General features: G+C 37.1%; 2 protein-coding genes across 4 annotated transcripts in view; one reads left to right on the top strand and one right to left on the bottom strand.

Moving 5' to 3' along the window:
• The window catches only part of arfgap2 (ADP-ribosylation factor GTPase activating protein 2), a 17,263-nt gene extending 15,952 nt beyond the window's left edge, over window positions 1–1,311 (bottom strand). For all 3 annotated transcript variants that reach the window (XM_008297389.1, XM_008297390.1, XM_008297391.1), the window contains exon 1: window positions 1,216–1,311. In XM_008297389.1, coding sequence (XP_008295611.1) covers window positions 1,216–1,287 — 72 coding nt within the window. In that variant the 5' untranslated portion in view covers window positions 1,288–1,311. The remainder of the gene's footprint in view (window positions 1–1,215) is intronic.
• Window positions 1,312–3,891: 2,580 nt separating this feature from the next.
• Window positions 3,892–21,528, top strand: LOC103368878 (deleted in malignant brain tumors 1 protein-like). The gene is made up of 13 exons (XM_008297406.1): window positions 3,892–4,014; window positions 4,442–4,644; window positions 8,536–8,676; window positions 10,312–10,429; window positions 11,532–11,718; window positions 12,627–12,768; window positions 12,885–13,040; window positions 14,663–14,718; window positions 16,468–16,643; window positions 16,777–17,177; window positions 17,283–17,379; window positions 18,351–18,582; window positions 19,358–21,528. The coding sequence occupies exons 1-13, from the start codon at window positions 3,892–3,894 to the stop codon at window positions 19,564–19,566; spliced, it is 2,241 nt and encodes a 746-aa protein (XP_008295628.1). The 3' UTR covers window positions 19,567–21,528.
• The last annotated feature ends 4,655 nt before the right edge of the window (window positions 21,529–26,183 follow it).

Genomic DNA, 26,183 nt, shown 5'->3' with positions numbered 1-26,183 from the left:
AAGATCAAACACTATCATATTACATAAACACATATTTTGTGCTGCATTTTAATTAGTCTGCAAATTTGCTAGTAGGGCTGCAACAAATGATTTTTTCCACCATTAGTTAATCTATCTGTTTTGTTTCTTGTTTTTTGTCTTCTTTTTTTTTTTTTTTTGATTAACTGATTAGTTTGGTCTACAAAACACCAGAAAAGGTGAACATATTGATCACTGTCCCACAGCCCAAGATGACATCATCAACTGTTTGTTTTTCAGTTTACTGTCACAGAGTAGGAAAAAAAATGTAAAATATTCACACCATTGGACATGTAATCAGATCATTTTGAGGGTTTTTTCCCCCTTCAAAATATACTCAAACTATTTAATTGATTATCAGAACAGTTAGCAGTCAGTTTAATAGTTGACAACTAATTACTTCATCATTGCAGTTCTAATTTTCCTTTGATCTCAAATTGTTTCATGTTATTACATGTGAACTGCCTTATTGTCAGCTTGTCAAACATGTAAAACACTATGAATACCTCCATCCTGTAAAAGTAAAGTATGAATGACTGACTAGTGACACGAGGCTCTTCCTTTAACATCGTAGCTTTAGAGTTTGAGTTGAAGACAACAGTCTGATTCACAGTGCCAAACCATACATTGATATATATATATTTAATTATAGGCCTAGCATCGTACTGGAGCAGTGGAAAAACACTGACACAGGCGTTAGGCTTGACATATTTAAAATGATTGTAAAACTGATCATATTGCTCTAGTACACCAGCAGTATCGCTGCCAAATATCAGCTAGTTGCTGTAGATGAGCTTCGGCTAGCTTCAGTTAGCAACATATGGATCAATACAGTCAAACATCACGACTGTTAACATATACCTTAGTGTCACTATTTTCACCAAACTGCGGGCCTTACATTAGAGGTCAATGTAATCATTTAACTTATTGTACTTCCATTTCTCTACTCTATCACAGTTTGAGCTGGTTTATTGGTCAGCTTCCTCTGGCAGACACAAACCGTTTACGTGGCCTTTATGTTTCACTGCTTTACCGGTAGCTCGCAGGCGTTAGCTCCTGTTAGCCGGGCCTAGCTACAAAACGGCTAGCTGGCCAGCTAGCTGTTCTAAACCGGACAGATGAAGTTAACCGACGACTGTCGATAGAAACGAGTTCACAGAGTCATACACAACCAGCGACAGCGTCGTGTTCGGTTACCTTGTTCGTCGGAATTGATCTTAACCTCTTGAAAATGGTAAGGATCTCGGTCTTATTTGGTTCCGTAGCCATCTTGCCACTCTAACAATTTCCATAAGGTGACGTAACTACGGTAAGCTGTTTGCCCCAAATATAAGAAAAGCGAAAGTTTTGCTTGAGCGAAACGCAAAAAGAAAATACTTAAAAGTAAACGTGGCACAGCCTACAAAATATAGTATTAATGATGTTTCCTAAAATTATTTTCTCCGTTTTAATTTATACAACACGTCTGATATCTGTTTCTGCTGTCTGCACTAATTCCCAGACCATTTACTACTAAACCCATCAGAATCTATCCCTTAATGAGATCAACACAGCAGATTATGTCCGCATCTCCATTGACTACAGGGCTCTTGAGAAAACAATTGTTGCAAATTGGAAATCACAGGTAACATTGCAAACTAAGAGATATCATCATAAACCTCCCCCGGCTGATTACTTCCCACCAGTCTGAGAAAAGAAGTAAAATATCCTAAAATCTAAAAATTGACCAGAGCATTAAAAAACAATGTTTTTGTCTGTAGTGATTCCCCTACGTTAGCATGAAGCTAAAAGTTATGATACAATGTGAACTGTAATATACACAGGTTCTAATGTACTTGTATAGTACAGTGAGTGAACAAAGTCTGTCCAACCTAATTTTAAGTGTCACCTCCTTTGCAAAGGTGTTACAAACACAGCCTTAGCAGCTCTTAATAGGATCAACAAACAAGATTAAGTCTGTATCTTGAGTGACCAAAAGTCTCTTGACAAAACAATCGTTAAGAATTCCTGAAATAAAGTGACGCAAAAATGTCTCTTTTTGCTGTTGGGATCTGGAGAACCTGAAGAGATGTCTGCTGCGTCAGACTTATCGAGCACGTTTCTCAGACAAAAAGGCCCAGAGCTAGTTTCCCTTACATATCGGTCCTGCATTGCACCAAGTGTGTATTACCTACAAAATCTTTTACAAAATTTCTGCACTGTATCATCACTGTTGCTGTTTTCTTGCTGCATATGGTACCATGAGAATCACAGTAACACTGTTTTCCCGTTCCAGGAGCTGAAAGCTTCATTACAAAAGGCCAGTCTGGTTTTAGTTGCTTGTCTAAGACAGAAAGCTCCAAAATACTTCAGAATATTTAATGGAAGTTCTTTTCAGTTTCTGCAAGTAGATGCATATATGTTACAGGATAGAAGGTTTTGTCATTGTTTAGGTATCAGGTAGTAAATCTGACAGAAGATGAACTAACTGCTCTCCAATTTACATCAAAACTAAGTGATTTCCTCCCACAAATGTGTTCCTACTGCAGCTTTTAAGATAAGATAAGATAAGATAAGATATGCCTTTATTTATCTCACAGTAGAGAAATTCACATCGTTGATAGCAGCTTTCAACAGAGGTACACATATACGAGACAGGAAAGAATAAAAAATTAAAAAATGTACATATAAATATAAGAAATAGTGCACTGCATGGATATGAATTGCACTACGGCAACACTATGGCAAACAAAGCAGCCAAGGTCAGCCTGAAGGTCAGTCAAAATATCTGAAATTCACTTCTCTCTCATTTAATTAATATCATTTGATGTTGACACTTGGCAGAAGTAAATCACAAAAATATCGTTTTTCTCTGTTTGGAATTTTTGGATTCTGCATGTTGGCTTTATACAGCATTTATTAAATCTAATCAAATCAAGTTTATTGTCATTTTGCTGTACATACACAGTAGTACAGGCAAAATGAGAGAGCGCTTCTTCAGGATCATTTAATTAGTAATCATTATTTAATTATTGGATGCAAAATCATCAACATTACAGCATTTTTTGAAACATACATTAAGTCTTCATTTGGTTTTTCTTTAATTAAATATGTTTATTTGCTACAATAACCATGCCCTGTTCCTATGATATTTGGAGAAGATTTCTGTCTCTGTACCTATTAAAATAGATAAATACATAGCAGGGTTTTTATTCTCAAAGGGATTTTTTTGACACCACCACAAAAAAAAATTGTTTACTTAAAGATAACAGACATTTTTGTTTATCAAATGATCTGAAGTTAAATGAAAATGCAGATTTCTGTCAAATAATGTAAAACAGACTCATTGGCTTTACTGTATGTAGACAGAGCTGTCTTACTGTTGTACGCAGTCACCCTCCAACGGCCCGTTCTGAGCAGGAAAAGGCCCGAATACTTCCCATGATCATGGGTCATGTTGTTCTGGTTGGTGATGTAGCACATTTACACACATTAGACATACTGGGGGGCACTTCCCAGTTTATTATTTGAGCTTTTATTTGACTCTAAACCTGCTTATAGTTACGTTTGACTATTACAGATTGAATATTTTATTGCTGTCCTAAAATAACTGATTCTTCACACACATAAAACCAAAGCAAAGGAGAAAACAGGTGACTTGATAACTATGACATCCTAAACCAGCAAATAAATATCCCAGTGTCTGTTCTTATCTTTTGTGCCTTTCACATTGCAACAATCTTTTTCTCTTTTTGAAAAATACATTATAAATAGTTTTGGCAGCTCCGATCAGGTTGGTCCTGTTGGGTGACTTCTAAAAGGAGCCGCCTCTTCCAGCTCTGACATTGAAACTGAGTGAACGAGCTCCTGTACGATCAGATTCAGTAAGACATCATGGAGGCAGGTGCAGTCCTCCTGCTGCTCCTCCTGTCGCTGGGAGTTGCTTCGACCGCCACTTTTTATGGAGACAGCCTTAGTTTCATGCCTCCACAGAGGAACAACGACGGCACATATAAGGTAGATCTTTACAATTCTTCGCATTTTCTACTGTATCATGCTTGTAGGAAGCAGAAGGCCAAAAATAACTTATAACGCTGTAGCAATCAGACCACTAATACAGGTTAGTGTTTTAAAATTTGTATTTTTTAATTAAATTATGGTGTTTGTGAACAGAATCAGAGTAATGACTGACTTGAGGAAGCAGGCAGCTACGTAGCAACAACTGCCTCTTGGCTTGTGAAACACCTGCATGTCACCCATACCAAAGGCCTTATACAACTGTACAGTCACCTGCAGCATTTACTGACATTTTGGAATGTTTACAACCTGCAAAGACAAAAATGTAGAATAAAAGGAAAGAATTCCAGTTGTACAGTTTGCTCTTTTCAGGCTTTTCTCTGCACTGAGTCCAACCCATCAGCGTGTATCTTCCAAATCCCTGCAGGTGACCTTCTATCATCGACAAAACAGCAAAGGCAGCTGCAAAAATGAGTCAACCTTCACATGCGGTGATGGAGTTTGCACAAACTTTGACAAGTCCAGCGTCCTGCCAACGGACCAGGAAAACGCTGCCCAGCCCAGGTGGTGTCAGAGCGAAGGACGCACAACAGCAACTGTCTCAACAACTAAAACCTCACTTTCGCTGAGGTGAGTCCAGGTTGCAGAAATCCAACTCCTCCGACTTGTGTTTGTCTAATTAGGAGTCAGGCTTTGATGGTATTCAGTTTTTCTCGCCTGTGAGTGCTGCTCAGGTGTCCTTTATGGGCTGAAGTCAAGGTTGAATGAGAAAACTCTGCAGGTGTGTATGTGGATGAGGAGCATCATGAAGCATAACTATCAGTCGATCAGTCAAACTTTACTCATACAGCACTTCTCACAGAAATCAAATGCAGCTCAAAGTGCTTCACAAGCGACCGACAGAACATGGGATGATAAAAATAAATCTACACACTAGAGTGAGACAAAATGCTGAATGGGTTGTTCAGATAAGATATAAAAGATAAAACAATCAGTAAAAATAATACGAATAAAACTAGGAAATAACAATAATGCAAAATAAAGCTAAACTAAACTTTAACAGAACAAAAAAGAACAACAAGAGCAGCAGACTTCAGTAAAACTTTAAGAAGAGAATTTTAAGGTCTTAAATTTAGGATTTGAGTTTATTAAACCTAAACTGTTCAGTTAAAAGTTACAAGATTTTGAGGTGCACACTATTTAACGTTAAAGCACTTCTATTAATTTAGTGAAAGTTAAAATTATGTGAGTACATTTAGTCAGTTGGAGTCAAAATTTTAAGTCCAAAAATACAAATACACAAATAATTTAAAAAAAATAAAAGAAAGTCATATCTATTTACATGGACGTATTGGCAAAAGTAAATTTGACATAAGTTATTATGAGCTTTTACAATACAAGGAATATAGTAAATATCATTTAATATCGCGTTTTCTTGCATTCCCCATTAAAGAACAGCATGTTCTCGTTTAGTGTCGTCAGGATTTGCTTTCATTAAAACTTGATTCGTCGACACATTTACAGGTTTTACTATAAGGCTGATTGTTTTCATTTTTACCGCCTAATATGCTGCAACTTGTGGCCATACTATGTATTTTGGAGGCTCAGTTTGTTGTCAAAATTACTATAAAGACATAAAAATAGAACTGATGGCTGTGTGTTCCTTTAAAATAATGTTTAGGACAAAACTGTATTGACTATGTTTATAGTTCCACAGATATCCTTAAATTTTCACACTCTCCCCTTTGCTGTTGTGAATTTCTCTGCTGAGAAGTTAATAAATCTAGTCATACAGGAGCCTTTTTTAAACATGCATTTCTTTCTATTTATCTTACGGCATTTGAACGCTTCATGCCTGAATAAACAACCTGCTCACTTTTCTCTAACAGCTGCAGCAGCGATCTTTCTAGGTTGGACTTAATCACTTATGAACCACTTTAAAATGGTTGAGCTACATGCAGTCACATTGATAGAAAGGCACCCACAAGAGGCAGTGCTTTGAGTTGATTTGAAGACTTTTCCCACATTTCAACACCGATATTTGTCCAAAAAAAAATCCCAAAACACCTTTGAGACTCACTTTGCACTACAGTTTCACATCTATAACAAACTGATTTGCCCGTAAAAATCAAGCTTTACTGTAACTGGTCACATTACTGAACTGAACTTTAGCTTGTTGCTTCCAGTTGTTTATAGGAGTTTGTTCTCTGAGGTGATTAAATATCTGGAACATCACACAGCAGCAGGATCCACAGGAGCGTCTCCAGAAAGAGACATTTATGTACAACAGCAATAACTTCTTTAATTACTTATAATTATAAATTATCCCTGACACAGAGACAGAATCAATCAGGATCTAGCAGCAAGTAGATCGATTGCTAAATTCTGAATTTAGATTTTGTTTATTAGTGTATTACGAGAAGCATTAATGTAAAAGTGACGTTTGCTTTCACTTTAACAGACTGATGAAGCAGCAAATGTTGCTTGACCCGTGTCTGAGAAGGGCATCATGCTGGGAAGATGACAAATTTCAGTATTGTCACAGTGACAGTTGTCACAGAAATAACGTAGTTTCAAAGTTATTCTCACAGATTAATCATAGGAACTGGACTTGCTTGAGTTCCTTGAAGACGTTCCACCTCTCATCCAACAGGCTTCATCACTTCTGACTGACTAGTTGGGAGATCCAGATACTTATATCCTTAAAGAGCCATTAACACCTGAGTTTCGGTTACAATTGGGGGTTAGTTGCTCCTCCCCCTCGTTATGTGAGTCGTTAGTGCTCCCCCTGCCACAATAGGGGTTGTTAGGGTCTTTTGTGACAAGGTGTGAATGTGGTTTCATCTTCCTGGGGCGAGATCTTAAGACTGAATTATAAACAAGTGAGAGGTGATGCCTCAGACCTCCACCTCTGTTGAGTGATGGTCTTTCCAGTTTGACGTAGATGGTTTTTGTACAACGTACAGATTTTGGCCAGGGAGGACAGATAGTCAGTGTGAACTGATGAAGCCTCTTGGATGAGAGGTGAAACGTCTTCTAGGAACTCAAACAAGTCCAGTTGCTGCCAATAATCTACGAGAGTAACCATGACCTGGATGACTGAGAATCTTCACAGACATAGTTTCAAAGTTCTTCAGCCTTTAAGCGCTGTAAATACCTCAGGTGTGAAGTGATGCATATGTTTTACTGATTCCTGCCAAACCCTCCGAGACACTTGAATAGAGCGCAGCCATTATTGATGTGACAAGTACAGGGAGTGTCTCTGCTAGACCAAGGCACAGAACGCGTTTCCTGTGAAAAGCAATAATGATTAAAAGATTAAAAGAACAAAGACAGCGGATGTCGTTGTCTGTAACATCACTTCCCCATATTTTGGATTTACGGTCAGAATGCAGATCTTTCTTGTCATTCGGCATTTGGGGAATATCTTCATCAAAGTATAGTTGATCTTAAATGATCAAATATTCTGTTTATTCAAATGACAAACGAGACACGTTGTTAATCTGAATTAAAATAGTTGTATTTAAGTGTTTCATCTGTGACTTTCACATACAACTTTGAGGATTATCCCAGGAAATACTCTGTGCTTTTGGTTTCCCTTTCATTGCTTATTATTTATAGTATGTGCATATCATATACACATACAGATGCACATCATTTTTCACATGTTTATGTTTTATTGTTTTTCCAAACACTTATTTTCCTTTAATTTGAATTTTAAAAAATCTTTTGTGCTGTCTATAAATTTAAAATGAGGTATTATGTGTTTGCAAATTCAATAGAGTTTTAGTAAAACTTAGGTTTAGTTATACTATATGTTCAATTAACATGTTTATTGCAACCAAATTTCAACTACATTTACGTTTTAGAAATTCCTTTACTTTAGCTTCTTTAGCTTTGCGTTAGAAACCCGGTGAACATCAACATTACTGATAATAATGCACTTCATTTATTTAGTGCTTTTTAAAACAATGTTACAAGCTGCTTCACAAAAACTAAAACAATAAATGAGGCAGTTAAAATATAAATAAGAAGATGAAGTAAATATAAACACATGAAAAAGATTAAATGGACATAAATAAAAAAGAATAAAAGTAAGAAAACTGGATTTGTATAATGACAATATTACCAATAGTGTAAATGTGTAAATATGCAGATGATTAATATTCAAAATAAGTAAATATTAACATTTTTGGCAGTTGTGCAACCAGCAGTTCACCCAAATAACTACATTTATGTCACTTGAAGAGTTTTCAGAGGCCTGACGTGTTGAGTATTTCACAAGAAAAACACAAAAAACTGAAAAAGCAAGAAATATTCAGCAACTTTTTGACTTCAATCTCCTGGTGGATTCATCTTGGCACCGGCTTATGACACAGAACATACATGCTGCTTAGTGTCAGTGTGTGGATACAGAGTTCAGGTAAATAAAGGCCTTCTTCATTTCCCAGATGGCCTTGTGTTGGTGTCTATCTGTGCATCAGTATATATGTAAGTGACATTTTCCCTCCTGTTTTTCAGCCGCTCAGGCTGCTGCTGGGAGTCGAATGTGGCAGGAGACACAGTAGGCTGGACGAGTGGTGCAGAGCTGGACCTGGGAACTCGATCTGACACCCAGAGCATCAACAGCTGTCCGGTGACGACAACAGTGTCTTCTTTACGGTACAAACATTTCTTCTTCGGGGATAAAGCTAAGAAACAAAGCTCTGCAGCTACAGAAGAGTACGAATATCAGTCACTTATGTACAGTATATATATATATGTCAGTGCACATTTGAATCGCAGAAAAAGAATCTCACTGACTGTTATTCCTGAGGCTACTTCCTATAGATTCTTCTGACATGATTTTTTGTACCTATCTCGTCCTGCAGCTTTTAAAAAACTCATTCAAATGATATATCAAAGAATGCAGCTTGACCGGGGACAGTGTGCAATGACTTTTGTTAGCGATTTATCGTACGCTTTTTTACAAAGTTCATAAAAAACTGCCTAAAAAATTCCTATGAAATTGGACAGGAAGTCAGCCTTGACACTGGCATATTTTACAGTAGAAACTTCATTTGAAGTTTAAAAGGGCCACAAGGCTTTGAATAGGATTCATTTCAATCTGTTATTTGATATCTTTTATGGCTTTCACTCAGTGGCAGTTTACATTTCATTAGTTTATTTTGAAAATTCAAAACTTTCATTCAGTTAGAGTAAGTCTGACCAAATTAATTTGTGAAAAAGTGCAGCTAATTTTGTCTCCTTCTCACAATTTCTCCTCTACATGAATAATTTCTATATATAAACGGAGGCATTTTTGTTCTCTTTCACGCAGTGTGAATCTAATTATCATAGGATTTATATATTTCTTTATAAATCACTTCTCAGCGCAGAGTGCGCCGACCTAAACTCTTGTTGACTCCCGTTATGTCAAAGCTCCAAACATTTAGGTGAAAATCAGAAACAGTGAGTCTCTCTAACCTGCCATCAAATCTATATAATACACAGTACGCACATGAAAATACATCAGCTTGTTTAAAATAAGATTGCGTTTAACATGGTGAAAGAATTTTTTTAATACAACTTATAGTTTTTGAGCTGTGACCTTTTGTTTGAGGAGCTAATTCTTAGTTCTTTTCTCTTCTCACTGCAAACAGCTGGTGACTCGCAGCTGACATACAATGTGGAGTCCTGCATACTTGGAAATTGCAATATCACCTCTAAGCTCAGTTACATCATTCGATATTTACTAGACGGGACTAACCAACATTAGGTTTTCAGTGTCAACGTACCAAGAGGAGAGTCAAGCAATTTATAATCTGCTGGTGTGGACTGCACCCCAAATACAAAGCTCTACATCGTATAACTTGTACATATCACCACTCCTCTCCTCTCAGTTGAATAAATCTTACTTAAGTTTGGTAAGAATGGACGAAGAAATGTGATCAGCAGAAAAGGAATTTTTGTCTCTTTTGTCTTTTTTTTTTTTTTATCGATATATTAAAATGAACAAACAGTCCCAAACTTTTTGATCGTAACTTGTAACTTAATAATTCACATGGATCACATCTAATGACAGAAACAATGACGAAAAGTCCACTCCTTTCTTTTAAGATTATATTCAAGTGTTGATTCATTTTTTTTTCAGTATAAACTTCTCAAACTAGAATATGCAGAATACTGGTCATTTTTCATCACTGGCTGCCAAAGCAGATGGTCCAAGTATACTTCTAAGAAAAATACATTCAATCTAAAATTACAGCTCTGTGCACTAATGTGACATATCCAACTGTTGTGTGTGTGCTCATGCAGGGTCCCTCAGAACTGTCTTTCAAAGATTCGTCTGCTGGCGTACGATCCGGACGGAGATAAAGTGAAATGCAGTTACGCTTCAAACGCCACGCAAGCCCCGGGCATCACTCTGGACGAGGTAATCCATTACAAATGCTAAATACACTTTATACATTGTGAATTTCCCCGGTGAAGGATCAATAAAGATTATCTTATTTTATCGTATTATTTTACTTTAATGAACCAGCAATGTCATATTGTAGACACCGTAGGTACATTTACAGCATGTATTAAACACATGGAATAGATACGTGTTCATGTATATGTATGTTAGATTCTAACTTTGTAACAGAAGAAGATTATTTGCATGTTAGTACTTCCCAGGCGATCGCGTGCACGTCTTTGCATTCATCAGATGGTTTATCAAGCATGCAAAATTATCTGCTTCTTCATATCTTGTCAGAAATCAGATTGAGGAACCAAAAGCGTGACTCAGAAACCAGTCAGGAAGATTGAAGATTTTCTTGTTTTGTTTTTTTCAAAGGTAGTTTTAAAAAGGAAAGAGGCACACAATCGAAAGCAAAAGAAGCAGACAAAAGCAAAGAGAGTCCACGTTGTCAGGCGTGGTCCAAAAGCAGGTCAGGACATAATGGAATGAAGTTATAACGCTGTAAGGTGTAACTGATAAACCAGCAATAGTAATAATAATTACATAGCATATTTTAAGAACTTACCAAAGAGATGGTAAAGAACTTCACAAACTTTGCAGAAAAGAAAACATGGACAAAAGACTAATCCACTGGTCCTGGGTCTAATCATTGAACAACAGAAGGCCAATCAGTCCAAACAGAAGGAGAAAGACCACAGAGGCAACAGTGTAAAAACAGAAATAAACATGGTAAAAGATTTCTAAAAGTGATCAATACAACAACACTGGATTAAATGATAAAATGCTCATCCAATTAAGAATAGGTGGAATCAAAGAAAATAGAGGGTAAATCCATGAACACGAGGATAAAAAATAATAATAGTAGCAAATAAATTAAATAAATATTTAAATAAATAGAGAGTAAAAGAGAATTAAACAAAAAATAAAAGAGTTAAAAAAACTCAATTGGATGACAAGAATAGACGATAAAAATAATGCAGGTCAAATCAAAGCAGCTGTGAGTTAAAACAGAAAAAACAAAACGACTGAAAGAAACCAGCACAATGCTTGATGTTCTTCATTTACCCTCCAGGCTGCCTGCACGCTGACCAGGACAGGAAACGTCACAACCGGAGTCCACCTGTTCGCGCTGATGCTGGAGGACGTCACCACCAAAAACGTCACTGTGACGTACGCAGATAAAACGACGGCGTATCGGGACACATCCAACACCGGTTTACCGCCTCTGTGCAAAGTGAAGCTGCAGTTCTCATTGGAGAGTGAGTTATTCAAACACTAATGTTCATCAGGTGAAGTGATCCTTGATGACAAAAACCAGACAACAAAAAAAAAGAAACACAAATTGACACACAAAAACGACAAAAAGAAGACACTAAATAACAAAAGTAGGACATAAAATAACACAAACCAAGTGCAAATGAACAGAAAACACACAAAACAACAGACGTAAGACACAAAAACAACACAAGAGTCATGAATTGAAACACAAAAACGACAAAAACAAGACACTAAACAAAAAAAAGTAGGACATAAAACAACGCAAACCAAACACAAAACAACAAAAAACACACAAAACAACAGAAATAAGGCACAGACAACAAAATCAGACACAAATTGAAATACAAAGTACAAAAACAAAACACTAAACAACAAAAATAAGACATAAAACAACACAAACCAAACGCAAAACAACAAAAAACACACAAAACAACAGAAATTAGACACAAAAACAACACGAGTTGCAAATCCAAACACAAAGACGACAAAAACAAGACACCAAACAACAAAAGTAGGACATAAAACAGTGCAAAACAACAAAAAACACACAAAACAACAGAAACAAGGCACGGACAACAAAAACAGACACAAATCAAAATACTGAAAATACCATAACAAAACACTAAATAACAAAAGTAGGACATAAAACAACAGAAATAAGACACAAAAACAACACAAACAAGGCACAAACCAACAGAGTCACAAATCCAAACACAAAAACAAGACACTGAACAACAACAAAACAATGCAAACCTAATGTAAAGCAACAAAAACACACACAAAAAAATAAACCAGACACATAACCACAGAAAGAGCACAAACCCTTACAAACAGGACCAACATTGTAGTTTATTTCTGTCTGGCTGACCTGCTGTGTTTTGTGTTTCAGTCCTTGAGCCGATCCCTAACTGTGAGTTGGGCCACGTCCAGCCGATGTTCCTGTCCAGGACTCCTTCTCACGGCGCCGTTCTTCATGCCACCGTGGGTCAGACGTTCCAGCTTTATGCTCAAGCACAGGCGGACCATTCCAGGTAAACAAGTACCATGAAATACAGACACACACCCAACTAATTATTATTATTATTATCATTTTTATTATTATTATTGTTATTACTAATGCTTGCACTTTTCTGTCATTTCCCTGAAGCATCCTCGACTTCCAGGTCAGCGGCCCCCACAACATGACCAAAAACTTCAAAGACGGTGAATTGGGAAAAGCTGAAGTGACCATGAGCTGGACGCCACAGCAGAGCGACCTCTACAGATTCGTTCCGGTCTGCTTCACTGCAGAAGCAAAAGACACGTGAGCACTTTGTGTGTTTTTTCTTTTTCTTTTCTTTTCTTTTCTTTTTTTTAAAAATAGTTTTCTGTTCACTACTTTGTGCCACGTTGGAAGAACTATTGTACACTTTTTTCCCTGATTTTTTATTTTTTTTAAATGCTTAAGCCTCACATCATTTCAGTCACATCTGAAAACTAAATCATGTTTAAAATCTCGTCTCTGTTCATTTTAAATATTCAAAAAGAAGATGTCAGAAAAGCCTTACTAAGGTTGCCAAAGCATAAGCATTAAAGCACACTTACTGTTATCCAAGGAGCTTATTATTATTATCGATTGTTCCAACATTATTTTCGGCACCTAACTCGTCCCACAGCTTTAAGAAAACCCATACGAATTCAAAACGCTTCAGGAATACTGTGTTTTGGCTTTTGTTAGTTTTGTAACAAAATAAAAAAAAAACTTGAGTTAAAAATCCCCATTTAAATCAATGAGAAGTCAGCTGGACAACTGTCAAAACCCAGCCATCTTTGTAACCCTGTAGCTCTGGCATATTTTACAGTAGACACTCCATTTGAACTCTAAACAGATCACAAGGCTTTGAAGATTATTGGTCTAAATGCGTGTTTTGAGGTCTTTTACAGTTTTTATGCAGTCGCAGTTTAAGTTTTATGAATTTCTGCAATTCCGGGATTTTTCTTTGGCTAGAAATTTTGACCAAATACATTTTATTAAAAAAAAAAAAGTGCAGCAAATCATGTTTCCTTCCCACGATTTCTACTCTATACGAACAATTTATGCACAAAAATGTGGCCACTTTTGTTGTCTTTCACCCAGTGTGAGTTACATTACTGTAGGATTTATGTTTTTTCATACATCACCTCAGAGCACAGAGTGCGGCAACCAAATTTTTGGATGAAAATCAGAAATGATGACTCTCTAATCTGCCACCAAATCTGTATATTAAACATTACAGGCATAAAAACACATCCGTGTTGTCAGAGCAGGACTGTGCTTCATACAATCAAAGAGTTGTTTCGATACGACTTATAGTTTTTGAGCTGTGACCGCTTGTTCGTGGAGCTAATCCTTAGTCTTTCAAAGTAAAAGCCTGACGATGTTAAAAGGTACAGATCACAGTTTGTAAATCATGCTGGCTTTTCAACATAAGAATTAACTTGTATAAATGATTATTATTATGATTATTAGGACATATTAATCAGAAAAGGCTGCATTGGTTTGCTCAAAATTTCTTCACACATCTTCTAGTTGTAATTTACTGCTGCATCAGGTCTTAGCCATGAGGCCTAAAATATTACAAACTAAGTTAGGATTAGAACCTGATTTACTGACATCTCATTGTGTCAAAAAATATGGGTAAAAGCCAACCTAAAAATTTCACAAAAACTAGAAAGCAGAGGTAAAAACCCAACGCAGTGCTGTTAGCTACAGTCATGTTCAATTCAATTTTGACGCTCAAACACCTCATTTGATATTAATCATTAACCTGAGGTGTATAAAATGAAGGCTTTTAACCTATTTATCTCTTAGACAGATGCACTGTTTTTGTAGTTACGGATATTAATGTTGTTGTTGTTGTTTCAGTGTTTTTCTCCTAAACGTGTTTTCTTTGTTTTGTCATTTAGCCAATCAGAGATGAGGTGCGTTGTTGTCATGGTGACCCAAGCGTCTATCACTCAAGGTTTGTTATCATCTGTTCTCTCTGTTTCAAAAAATGGAAATGACCAATCATCTAACAAGCTATTGCTGGATTTAGACAGCTGAGGCTGTAAAAATAACACCTACATTCACATTCAGGCTGTGATCGTCACCATAAAACCTCCGATTATTAAAACCCGTGATCACGGTTTAAAGAAACAATCACTGTAATTCACTGGGTTGATCTTGATCCTGTAGTGAACTGTCTTGTGTTTACTGATCTTTAAGGTGGCACAGAGTTAAAATGAATTAAGATATTGTAGTTTTCTTGTAGTCTGAGTTGAAACTGCTCATAAAAAGAGTGATGATTTGAAGCAATAGTCCAAAGTGCAAATAAGATATAAATACAGAGCAATTTTCTGTTGATTCAACATCTAAGAGTTTCGATTAGAAAGATTATAAGGATACGGAGTTGTCGTGACTAAAATCAGGTTGAATATTCCAACCTTCATCTCTGGTCATGAGCTCTGGGTAGTGATTGAAAGAACAAGATCGTGGGTACCATCAGCCGAAATGAGTTTCTGTCCCAGTTGAAACTGACTTCCTTTTGGAGGTTTTTTGAGCACGTCTGCCTGCAAGGAGACCCCAGAACTGGCTGTAGGGATTATATATCTCATCTAGCCTGGGAACTCTTGGGATCCTCCAGGAAGAACTGGAAAGTGTTGCCTGGGAGATGAACATCTGGGATAACCTGCTTCATCCACTCCCTCTCCCGACCCCGGATAAGCAGAAAAAGATGGATGGATGGATGGATGGATGGATGGATGGATGGACATCTCCTTACAAAATTGTTTTCTTGTTAAGATTTATCCTATTCAGCAGCAACCACAGCCTGAAATCTGTTGTTTCATTTAGCATCCTAACCATTTAATATCATTTGGAATCAAATCAAATCAAGTCAACTTTATTTATAAAGTGCTTAAGAACAGCCACAGCTGAAACAAAGTGCTGTACATGGGGGGTCATAAAGACAACAAAACAAACCAACAATAAAAACAGCATAGAACAAATAAAAACAACTAAAACAGAGCGAGGTCTCATGCTGGGTTGAAAGCCAGTGAATAAAAGTAGGTTTTAAGATTGGTTTTAAAAGTAGACAATGAGGAGGCCTGCTTGATGTGCAAAGGTAGGTCGTTCCACATTTTAGGAGCAGCAAGAGAGAATGCTCGGTCCCCTCCGAGCGTTCGCTTGGACCTCGGTACCTCAAGGAGCAGCTGATCAGCTGACCGGCGGTACCGTGCAGGGGCGTGTAGGGGTGAAGAAGCTCAGAGAGGTAGGGCGGGGCGAGGCCATTTAAAGATTTAAAAACAACTAAAAGGATCTTAAAATGAACCCTGAAGTGCACAGGCAGCCAGTGGATTGAGGCCAGGGTGGGTGTGATGTGCTTCCTTTTTCGTGCTCCAGTTAGCAGACGGGCTCTCTAACTGGAGATGTGCAAGGGAGGACTGGCTAACTCCAAAATAAAGTGCATTGGAATAATCAAGTCGAGAGGTAATGAAGGCATGGATTGATGGTTCAAAGTGCTGGTGCGAGAGAAAAGGCTTCACCTTTGCAAGCTGCCTGAGGTGAAAGAAACTCGACTTTACTACCGCACTGATTTGGCGGTCCAATTGAAAATCGCTGTTCATCTTAAAGCCCAAGTTAGTCAGAGTAGACTTCACAGAAAAAAAAAATGGAATGGAGTTTAAGTATGTTTCAATACTCTAAAATGACTTTGTGTTTCTTTCTTCAGGTAAAGCCACAGTTCAGTGCGCACCCAACAAGATGACGGTGGCCCTGGAGAAAGCTTCCATGCCCGGCATCGACGAGAACTTCCTGCAGCTCCGAGACTCGACGTGCTCGCTCACCTCCAACAACACTCACATCATGGGCGTCATGTCGTTCACCACTTGCGGCACAAAACTCGAGGTGTGTTTTCCACACATATTCATTACTCTGCGAGTTGTCTGTTAAAACTGAAATGTGTAAGTTGGGTGGAAATGTTTATTCTCCTCTCAGGCTCCAGCAGGTTTTACATCCGGTCTTTTTATTTTAAATTTAGGACAAAGGTGATTTCATCGTCTTCATGAATGAGATCAACTCCTTTGTGCTGCCCAACGAGGTTATAGTCCGCAGACAGACGGTGAAGATCGACTTCTCCTGCCAGTTTCCCAAAACCGTCAGCATCTCCAGCTACTACAACCTCCACAAGTCGGACTACATCTTCACCGAGTCCAGCTTCGGCAGTTTCGGCTACACTTTCGAGATTTTCCGCGATGGCAACTTTACAAGCAAGGTGGATGCCAGCGCCTACCCAGTGGAGGTCAAGCTGCTGGACACCATTTATATGGGCATTGAGGCGAATTCAGAGCTGCCGAATGTGACGCTGTTCGTGGAGTCGTGCAAAGCGACGCCCGACGACAACCCTGATAACCCCATCTCCTACGACCTCATCAAGAACGGGTCAGTGTCGAAAATCAAACGATAAAAATGCTCTTGATCTGAAAATGTTTTGACAAGACGATGATCAGCTTTCATTGACGATGTCTCAAACTGTTTTTCTTCCAGGTGTCTGCAAGATGAGACACTGAAAGTTTACAGCTCACCTCAAACTGAGTTCAAGTTTCACGTTCAAGCCTTCAAATTTACTGGAAACTACGACCAGGTAACTGAGGACGGGGCAAAAAACTCAAAGGAAAAACTCTAGAGATTACAGTTGTATTTTTCAAACACATCTATCAGTAAAACATTCAAATATTCTGTGAGAATAAAGCCGGGAATGTCCAAGAACAAAACTCTAAAATCTTAGAAATAGTACATTTATGACAAAAATCTGGATATTAAAATAAATGATTAAAACAAGTTATTTTCTGCGATTGAAGTCGGAAATCTATGAGAAAAAAAACCTGATATTCTTTGAGATTAAAGTGGCAAATGTACATGAAAAAGCATGGGTAGTTTTGAGATTAAGTGTCAGAGGAAAAAAAATTCTGAAAATCATAATCTCTCATATTAAAGTCAAAAATTTACAAGATTTAAAAAAAAAATTAAAGAAAGATTAAAGCTATCCTGTGGGACTAAAGTAGAAAATTTTCGAGAAACAAATCTAAGAAAAAAGAGGCTCTTTGACAAGAAAAAAACAACTCAAACATTTTCTGCAGTTAAAGAAGTTTGTGATTTTTTTTCTTTAAATAAATTTGCACGAAACAAAACCTGAATATTTCTTGACATTGAATTAGTAAATCTACCAAACAAATACTTACAATTGTAGAGGAAAAGAGCTGATCTTCTCCGCAACTCAAGTGTTGAATTTATAAGAAAAAAAAACTTGAACACTCCTAGATTGAAGTGGCACAGTAACAAAACATCTGAAATTAAAGAAGCAATTCACTAGACAAAACTACAAATTCATAAAATTGTAAAATTTGTCGTGTAGCTCTAGAATATTATAAAAGTTACTATCTGGTTGTAGTGTCTCATTGAACACATCTTCCAGGGAAGCAGTAAGACAACAAATACAGCATGAAAGCACAAACGAGAAGTTCTTCATGACTCTCTCATGTTGAAATGTAAATAGATGCACAGGACAAACGACACTTTCCTCCAATAGCAGAACTCTTCCCTGCCTCCCTCCAGGTGTACGTCACCTGCTCGGTCATCCTGTGCGAACCTGAGAGTCCGTTCTCCAGATGTGCTCAGGGATGCGTGAAGGATCCGTCCCGAAGGCGCCGCCGCCGAGGCCTGAGCAAGGAGACGGTGGGTCACTACATTACCCAGGGTCCTCTGCAGTTTGTCAGGCAGGAGGTTCCCAGTGCAGCCGAGGACGAGCCGAACGTTGTGATGCCGAAGAACGACGTTCCTGCTGCAGGTTTGTATCGATCCATCTAAAAACGGACTAGTTTTGGCAGCGTTAACTGGAGTTTGTTGGAATAATTTACTGTTATTTTAAAGATTTTCACAGTTTGATTAAATTACAGACAAAAATCACAACAACAAAAAAAAAATCACGTTTAAAAATAAATTATTACAAATGGTCATTTTGTAGATGTTTTGCTGTTCTTCCTTTAAAATAAATATTATGTGTATTAATTAATCAAAGTAATAAAAAAAAAATAAGCGTTTTATAGATTTTCTCATATCTAGTAAAATCATACCAAAAAGCACTGATTTACATTCTAACTGTAAGAAAACAGGCCAAAACTGTAAATAATGTCCACAGCAAAAATGTGTATTTTTACAAATTGGGATGTGTTCTTTTACAGCATTTGACCATCATATTACCTTCTTTTCAACTGTACTTAAAATTCAAATCCAGAAATATTATGTAACAAATATTTGCTGTTATTAGATAGATAGATAGATAGATAGATAGATAGATAGATAGATAGATAGATAGATAGATAGATAGATAGATAGATAGATAGATGAAATCTGTAAAATTATAGTTTACTGTTTTTGAAGTAGCTAAAATATCATTATTTTCAGATACAGATATTTTCAGTTGTTTTTAACGTTTTTACATTTTTGGAGCGTTGCAGTATTCCGCTGTATTTCAACACTATTTTCTGTGTGTGTGTGTGTGTGTGTGTGTGTGTGTGTGTGTGATCTATCTGACAACTAAACCAATCGTCGATGTCTTTCAGTGAACTCTGCGCCTGCTGCTCCAGATGTCAAATCAGGCAGAGGAAGATTTGAGTTTAAGGCGATGCTCTCCTCCAACGTCACCACGGTGGTGTTCGCCTCGGCCTTCTTGGTGTCGCTGGTGCTGCTGGCTGTGGTTGTTCATCGCTACAGCAGGAAGAGGAGAGAGGAGGACAGCAAAGCTCTTATAGTTCCAGACTTGGAGAACTAAACCCAGATAATCTCACATTTACTTTTTTATTATCATTTTATTCTCTGAAAGTTCACCATCTTAAAAATCTCTCTTAAAACAATGCTCACACGTCCCGATGTGCATGAAGTCATCATTTGTTCTGGTGACTAACAAAATAAAAATGATGTGTAACGGACAGAACAGAGAAAAAAAGGACAAAAAATAAGAACGTCAATAAAAATTAAGCAAAAGTGAAGAAATTATAATCATAACTATTTTAATCATAGTACAATTTATTTATATGCTGCTTTTAAAGGCACTCAAAGACATTTTACACAGAAGACCTGAAAGTAGATTAAGCTCAGGACATTAAAGCTGCACTGGAAGGTGGATTATGGAGAGAATGTGGAGAGTTTCAGAAGATGAATGGAGGGTAGCAGACTGTTGTCAGGGTGAGGAGGTTATGGAAGGTTTAGTGAGTGATATGAGTGAGTTTGAACTAAAGCTGCAACGATTAATCGTTTAGTTGTGAACTGGTAAAATAATCACTGGCTATTCTGATTATCAATTAAGTGGTTTGAAAGATTTTTTTAAAGAAAAATGTCACAATTCTTTGATTGTAGTTTCTTAAATGTGGATAATTGTAACAGTAAATTCAACATCTTTGAGTTGTGGACAGAACATGACGTTTAAATTACGCCATCTTGGGCTTTAGGTAACACTGACCGACATTTTAACATCCAAACAACTAATCAAGAGTGAAAATAATCATTAGATGCAGCCCGAGTCATAAATATGGAGAAAAAATTGGATATTTGCTGAGGTTACGTGGTAAATTTATGGGGAAAAAAAAACTAAACAAAACTCAGATATTCTCTACGATTGAAATCAGAAATTTGTGTGAAAAACCTCTGATATTCTATGTGATTAAAGTCAGCTATTTCTGTGATTAAAGTGAGAAATTTAAAAGAAAAAAAATCTCAAATTTCTAAAAAAAAAAAAAAATTAATATTCTTTCAGATTAAGAAAAAATGATATTTTCTGCAACTAAAATTCTTAATTTACAAGAAAAAAAATTTGATTGTTCTCTGCAATCATAGTCAGAAGAAGAAAAAAAAACTTAATCTCGTAAATTTACAAGAAACAAAAATCTAAAAAATTACAAGAAAAATACTCACACATGAACGCCTGACTGTTGTTTTAAGACAGATTTGTTAAATTTGTGAACGTATCCTTCAAAGATTTTCTGTTTCGAGCCTTTGTGATTGGACATCTAGCGACGAATCAAACAAAACCTTTAACATTCTCTTTAAAATCAACCTTAACATGTTGTTTTTGCAAATGAAGATCAGTTTGGCTTCTGTTTTTCTGTAGTTTTTTTTATCCCTGTAAATCACTAATTACTGGAACAGCTGCAGCTCAGAGCTCACCCGACCGGTTTGAGACATTTTGACAGTGGAAACTAAATTCCATCCAGACGGGTTCTGCTGGATTGTTTCTTAATGCTACTGTCCTTATTGTGCCAACTCTCTGCAAACAGGTTCCCAGCAGTTCTCAGCAGGTGTAGAGGGATTTGATTAAGGGCCGTAATACCTCAATTAGTGCAAAGTCTGAACTCTGTTTGTTGTTTTTGGCTTGTTCAGGACTTAATGATCCGCCTTTCCACCGCATATAAAGCAGGTTTATCCACATATGAAGAGCTGGATTTTGTTTTGACATCTTTATGACCTGTTTTTACTGCTGCTACTGATGCACATCAGAGAATTGAGAGGCGACAGTAGTACTGATTATTTTGCCTTTATCTGGATTTAGATTTATTAATACAATAGATGCATCAAAATAAGTTTGTAGCATTGAACGGCTTCCATGAATGCACAACTAAAACTCTTTCCACGGACGTAGTGAAGCAGATCAGTGGAGCTGGATGGTATAATCGTGTTATTGAACTGGCGTTTATTTACAATAAAGAGGGAATCTTTAAAGTCTTAATCTCATAATAAACACAGTGCTGTGTTTGTGTTTGTGGTTTGTTTTGCGTCCATGTGTCAGTTTATTAGATTTAGATTCAGGTATTAATTTGGATCTTCAACCTGATTCACATGAGCATCAGGTTGGAGTGTGGAATATAAGCTGCAAACACCAGGTGAGAGCGGAAATTTAGTGGATGTTGAAATGTTATTTTTAATACAAAATAACTGTTGTTCTTGCCCAGAAGACTGCAGTAAAGTCAGGAGTGATGACATGTTAAAGATAAAACAGAACTTTATTAATCAGCTAAAATAGTTGTGCCACATACTGTTATAGAAAACCAAATGACATGCCATTAAAGAAATGCTGTGTCTAACAGAGAAGCATGATAACACAAGTCTGATACATCTATCCATTATCTATACACCGCTTAATCCTCACTAAGGTCACGAGGGGGGCTGGAGTCTATCCCAGCTGACTCAGAGTGAAGGCAGGGGACACCCTGGACAGGTCACCAGTCTATCACAGGGCTACACTTAGAGACAGACAACCAAGCACACTCACATTCACACCTACGGACAATTTAGAATCACCAGTTAACCTCAACATGTTTTTGGACTGTGTGGGAGGAAGCCGGAGAACCAGGAGAGAACCCACGCTGCACGGGGAGAACATGCAAACTCCCGGTGCCCCAGCCGGGACGCGAACCGGCAACCTTCCTGCTGTGGGGCGACGGTGCTAACCACCAATATTACACATGAAATATTGTACATGAAGTTGAAATATTGCAGTTGAAAATCAAATATTAGACATGATATTCAAGCTGATATTGACATTTATGACACATTTTATCGTTTTGCTTGTTAGTCTATGAGCAAATGCATAAATTCACATTTAAATTTGCACATGCACTCTATAAGCCTTTGTTAAATTTTACCCCATCAAAATTAATTAAACAAATTTCTACTTTGTTTGGTATAAAACATGCTCAAATACTGAATATATGTTCTTGTAATTGTGGATGTTGTATTTCACAGTATTTTGCCTGTAGGAGGCAATACAGCTATACATGTACACGTGCCCAACCATGCATTATTACTTCTATAAATTAAATATTTTACATATTAGGTAGTCTTGTCCCAATCATCATGATGATATTTCGCTGTGCATATTGTTTGCGGTTTTAGATGCAAACTATAACAAAATGTTTTCTATTACTCTCAGCATTTGCTTTAAAAAAAATAAAATGATGTCAAAGAATTCACAGCAATGAACGCTAAAGTCCAAACAAGATTCATCAAGTGGAAATATTTAAGAAGAAACTAATTAAACAATAATATAAATCTTTCTATAGAACTTTCAAAATCCAGGTTACAAAGTTCCTCACAAAGCAGCAAAAACAGCAGACAGACTATAATGTTAAGAATGAAAAGGGCTTATTAAAAAAGTCAACATGGTATATAAAACCAACACAGTGTTAAAATAGGAAAAACTTTATTGAAAGGAAGACAATTATTAAAAGATAATTCAAAGGAAATAAAAACTTAAAATCAAGAAAGACACTTTCAGTGAAAACATATATGTCAAGCAGTGGAGTTTCGTTGCCCCCTAGTGGCCACAAACAAAACTAAATAACACTGTTGCAACTTTAAACTGCATTTAAGACACATTTTCTGTAACAGTAATTAAAATACACTAAAAATCAAACAGAGACAACATTTGTAAAGTAATGTTTCAAGACTATTTTTCATTTTAATGATGCAAATAGAGCAAAAATAAAACAGAAAAAGAAGCTAAATTTGACATGTTTTCAGATTATGACGCAGCAGTCCAGAGCAGCTCCACTCTTTTTTATGCACCTCAGTTCTTGTGTTTAAAGAGGATCCCTTCACTTTCTTTTCTACATCAGACAAATTTTTGACTTGTCAAGTCTTCCATAGCTCTAGAGCAGTGGTTCTCAAACCTTTTGAGCCATGACCCCCAAGATAACATAAGTTTGTGTTCGTGACTCCCCATTTTGAATTTTTAATATATCATGAGTAATAACTCTGTTGATCGCACATTAATGCATTAAAAATTAATTTGTTAATTACACAGATTAATATCTTTACATTAACATGTTACTTTTCTTTGGAATGAGTGAATGAATTGAATTTATTTCAAACAAATGAAAGACTATAAAAACAAAAGAAAATCATTTTAAAAAGAACATTAAAAAAGAGCAAAAAAGAATAATAATATCGCAAAATCAAATCATGATATTAACAAGTTCAAAAAAGGAGTGGGAAGAAGTACACACTTTTAATTTTGACAGCCCTAATACAAATTTATTTGATAAATGTAGGCTTTTTCTTTTTTGGACAATGATCTTGTGACCCCCTGAAATTATCTTGGGACCCTCATGGGTGTCCCGACCCCCAGTTTGAGAACCACTGCTCTAGAGGACCAGACTTCTCTTGGTTTCTGCTGATTCTGAGCCACTGCTGCTCAAGATCATCAGATTTTGTCAGCTAGATGTGTTTCTCGTCATGCATTCCCAGTCCTTCAACCTTGCCTGTTTCTCTGTGCATGGACTGAACATCTGGAAACACCTGTCTGCTGTGGCACAAGCATCACCTCATTAGCAAAGTTGCTTACGTCTTTTTATTGACGCTATTCCCCCTAAACATCTGTTACTGTTTTAATTTACAACTACATATGTTGCTTTTGTTAGTACCTGATTGACATATTTGTTTAATTGTGAGCAAATCTGGTGCAGTATCAGTTATTCTACATACACTAGAATCTATCCTCTGATGTTGTAACACTGCAGATTTCCCCGCTGTGGGATTAATAAAGGCTTATCTTATCTTATGGCTTCACACTTTGTTTGTTTTTGAACGTGGCAGGTGACTTGAATGTGACATTTCCTACTGGCACACTAAGGCATTCTTGATTCAGAGGCACTTTTATATGAAAATGTGTGCCCTGCTTGTCTTCATGTCAACAGTTTGGAGCGACACTGGCAGCAGTCAGCCAAAGGCCAGTAGAGCTGGCATACGCTGTCGGATGCCGGGAAGTCTGTCACGAATCTCAGACTTTATACAAACAGAATTATTTCCGTAACGTGACCACAGACAGCTGAATCTTTCCTGTTTGGCTCATGATGATGTATTACTTTTAATCTACATTTCTCACATGCTTTCCTCAACTCATAAGAGGTGAAGGTGACACAAGGCAAATCAAGGTCAAAATAAATTCATAGTAATCACTACAAATTCATTTGTTCTTAAGACGATGATGTCAGTTTCATGTAGTTAACAATTTGAACCCCAAACACTGCCAGCGGGTTTAAAAGGCATCTTTTCTTTTTTCTTAAAAAAAATCAAAATAAAAAAATCATATTACTGTCATGGGCTGCAAGGTGACTCGTGGTTAGCATCGTTGCCTCACAGCTAGAAGGTCGCCGGTTCATGTCCCAGTGAGATCTTTCTGCGTGGAGTTTGCATGTTCTCCCTGTGCAGCGTGGGTTCTCTCTTGGTTCTCCAGCTTCCTCCCACACAGTCCAAAAACATGTTGAGGTTAATTGGTGATTCTAAATTGTCCGTAGGTGTGAATGTGAGTGTGCTTGGTTGTCTGTCTCTAAGTGTAGCCCTGTGATAGACTGGTGACCTGTCCAGGGTGTCCCCTGCCTTCACCCTGAGTCAGCTGGGATAGACTCCAGCCCCCCTGTGACCCTAGTGAGGATTAAGTGGTGTATAGTGAATGGATAGATATTAGTGTCATGTTCTTTGCTTTTGGTTTGTTTATTACCTTTTATTTTATCTTTATTTTCAATCAACCTTTCCTCATGTGTCACTTGTATTTTCACTTTCTACCTCCCTCCTCTTTTGATTGCCCTCATGAGGTTCATCAGTTCTCAGCGTTGAAGTAGTCTTGTCCTTCTCTTGTCACTTGCCAGTTTGTTTCTGTTCTCATGCTGTTTATATGCTTCTGCTCCATGTGCTCTTTGTGCTCTCAGGTTTGTGTTTGTTGTTTCAGTTTCTTATTGATTACAATAGCTGTCACGTAGAATTTTAGTTTATTTTCTACCTGGATTAGCAGCCACCCAATGTCTGCTCCCCTGTCAGCCTGGCCATGGCCTTTTATTTAGGTTATAATTAAAGTTTCTTTTGTGACTTTTTTCCTGCATTTCTGTGGTGTTCTGTGGGTTTAGAGCCTTTTCCTTACCAGCCTGTGACAAATTGCACCATTATTAACCAGCATCTGTGAAAAATCCTGGATTTTCAGCTTTCTGACCTCCCGTCAACATATTGTGTAGATTCTATCAGGAAAAATAACCAAATCTAAGCTTAAAATGTGTGTAATTACTGTGAAATCACTTTGTGCAACATTTTAAAATTCAATGGATCAAACTGGGTCAAAAAAATAAGTGCTGCATGGCTCAGAAACGTCACAAAGAACAGCAGGCTGTGGGAAGATACATTCGACATAGTGAAATATCTGTTTACAGTTGATGTGCACAGTCTGAAAAACGGAGTCTACAGAGGTTTTAACATGTAAAGTAAATATATCTATAGTATATAGAGTGACCTCTTTCTTCAGCATAGGTAACATCTGTGGGCACTTGGAAAGTTGTTGCACATACTGATTCCAGACTTTTAAAAATTTTGTACAACAAACAAAGGAATTCAACTTCTTCTTTTTTT

Source organism: Stegastes partitus, unplaced genomic scaffold, assembly GCF_000690725.1.
Source record: "Stegastes partitus isolate 25-593 unplaced genomic scaffold, Stegastes_partitus-1.0.2 Scaffold1215, whole genome shotgun sequence".
Lineage (NCBI taxonomy): Eukaryota > Metazoa > Chordata > Actinopteri > Pomacentridae > Stegastes > Stegastes partitus.
Note: the sequence above shows the minus strand (reverse complement) of the source record. Positions and strands in the feature narration are given on the sequence as shown.

Excerpts from the sequence above, each read along its gene's own strand:
- LOC103368878 (XM_008297406.1), top strand. The coding sequence starts at position 3,892 with ATGGAGGCAGGTGCAGTCCTCCTGCTGCTCCTCCTGTCGCTGGGAGTT. Across the intron at positions 13,041-14,662 it reads ACTGCAGAAGCAAAAGACAC|CCAATCAGAGATGAGGTGCG; the intron begins GTGAGCACTTTG and ends TTTGTCATTTAG. Across the intron at positions 17,178-17,282 it reads TACGACCTCATCAAGAACGG|GTGTCTGCAAGATGAGACAC; the intron begins GTCAGTGTCGAA and ends TTTTTCTTCCAG.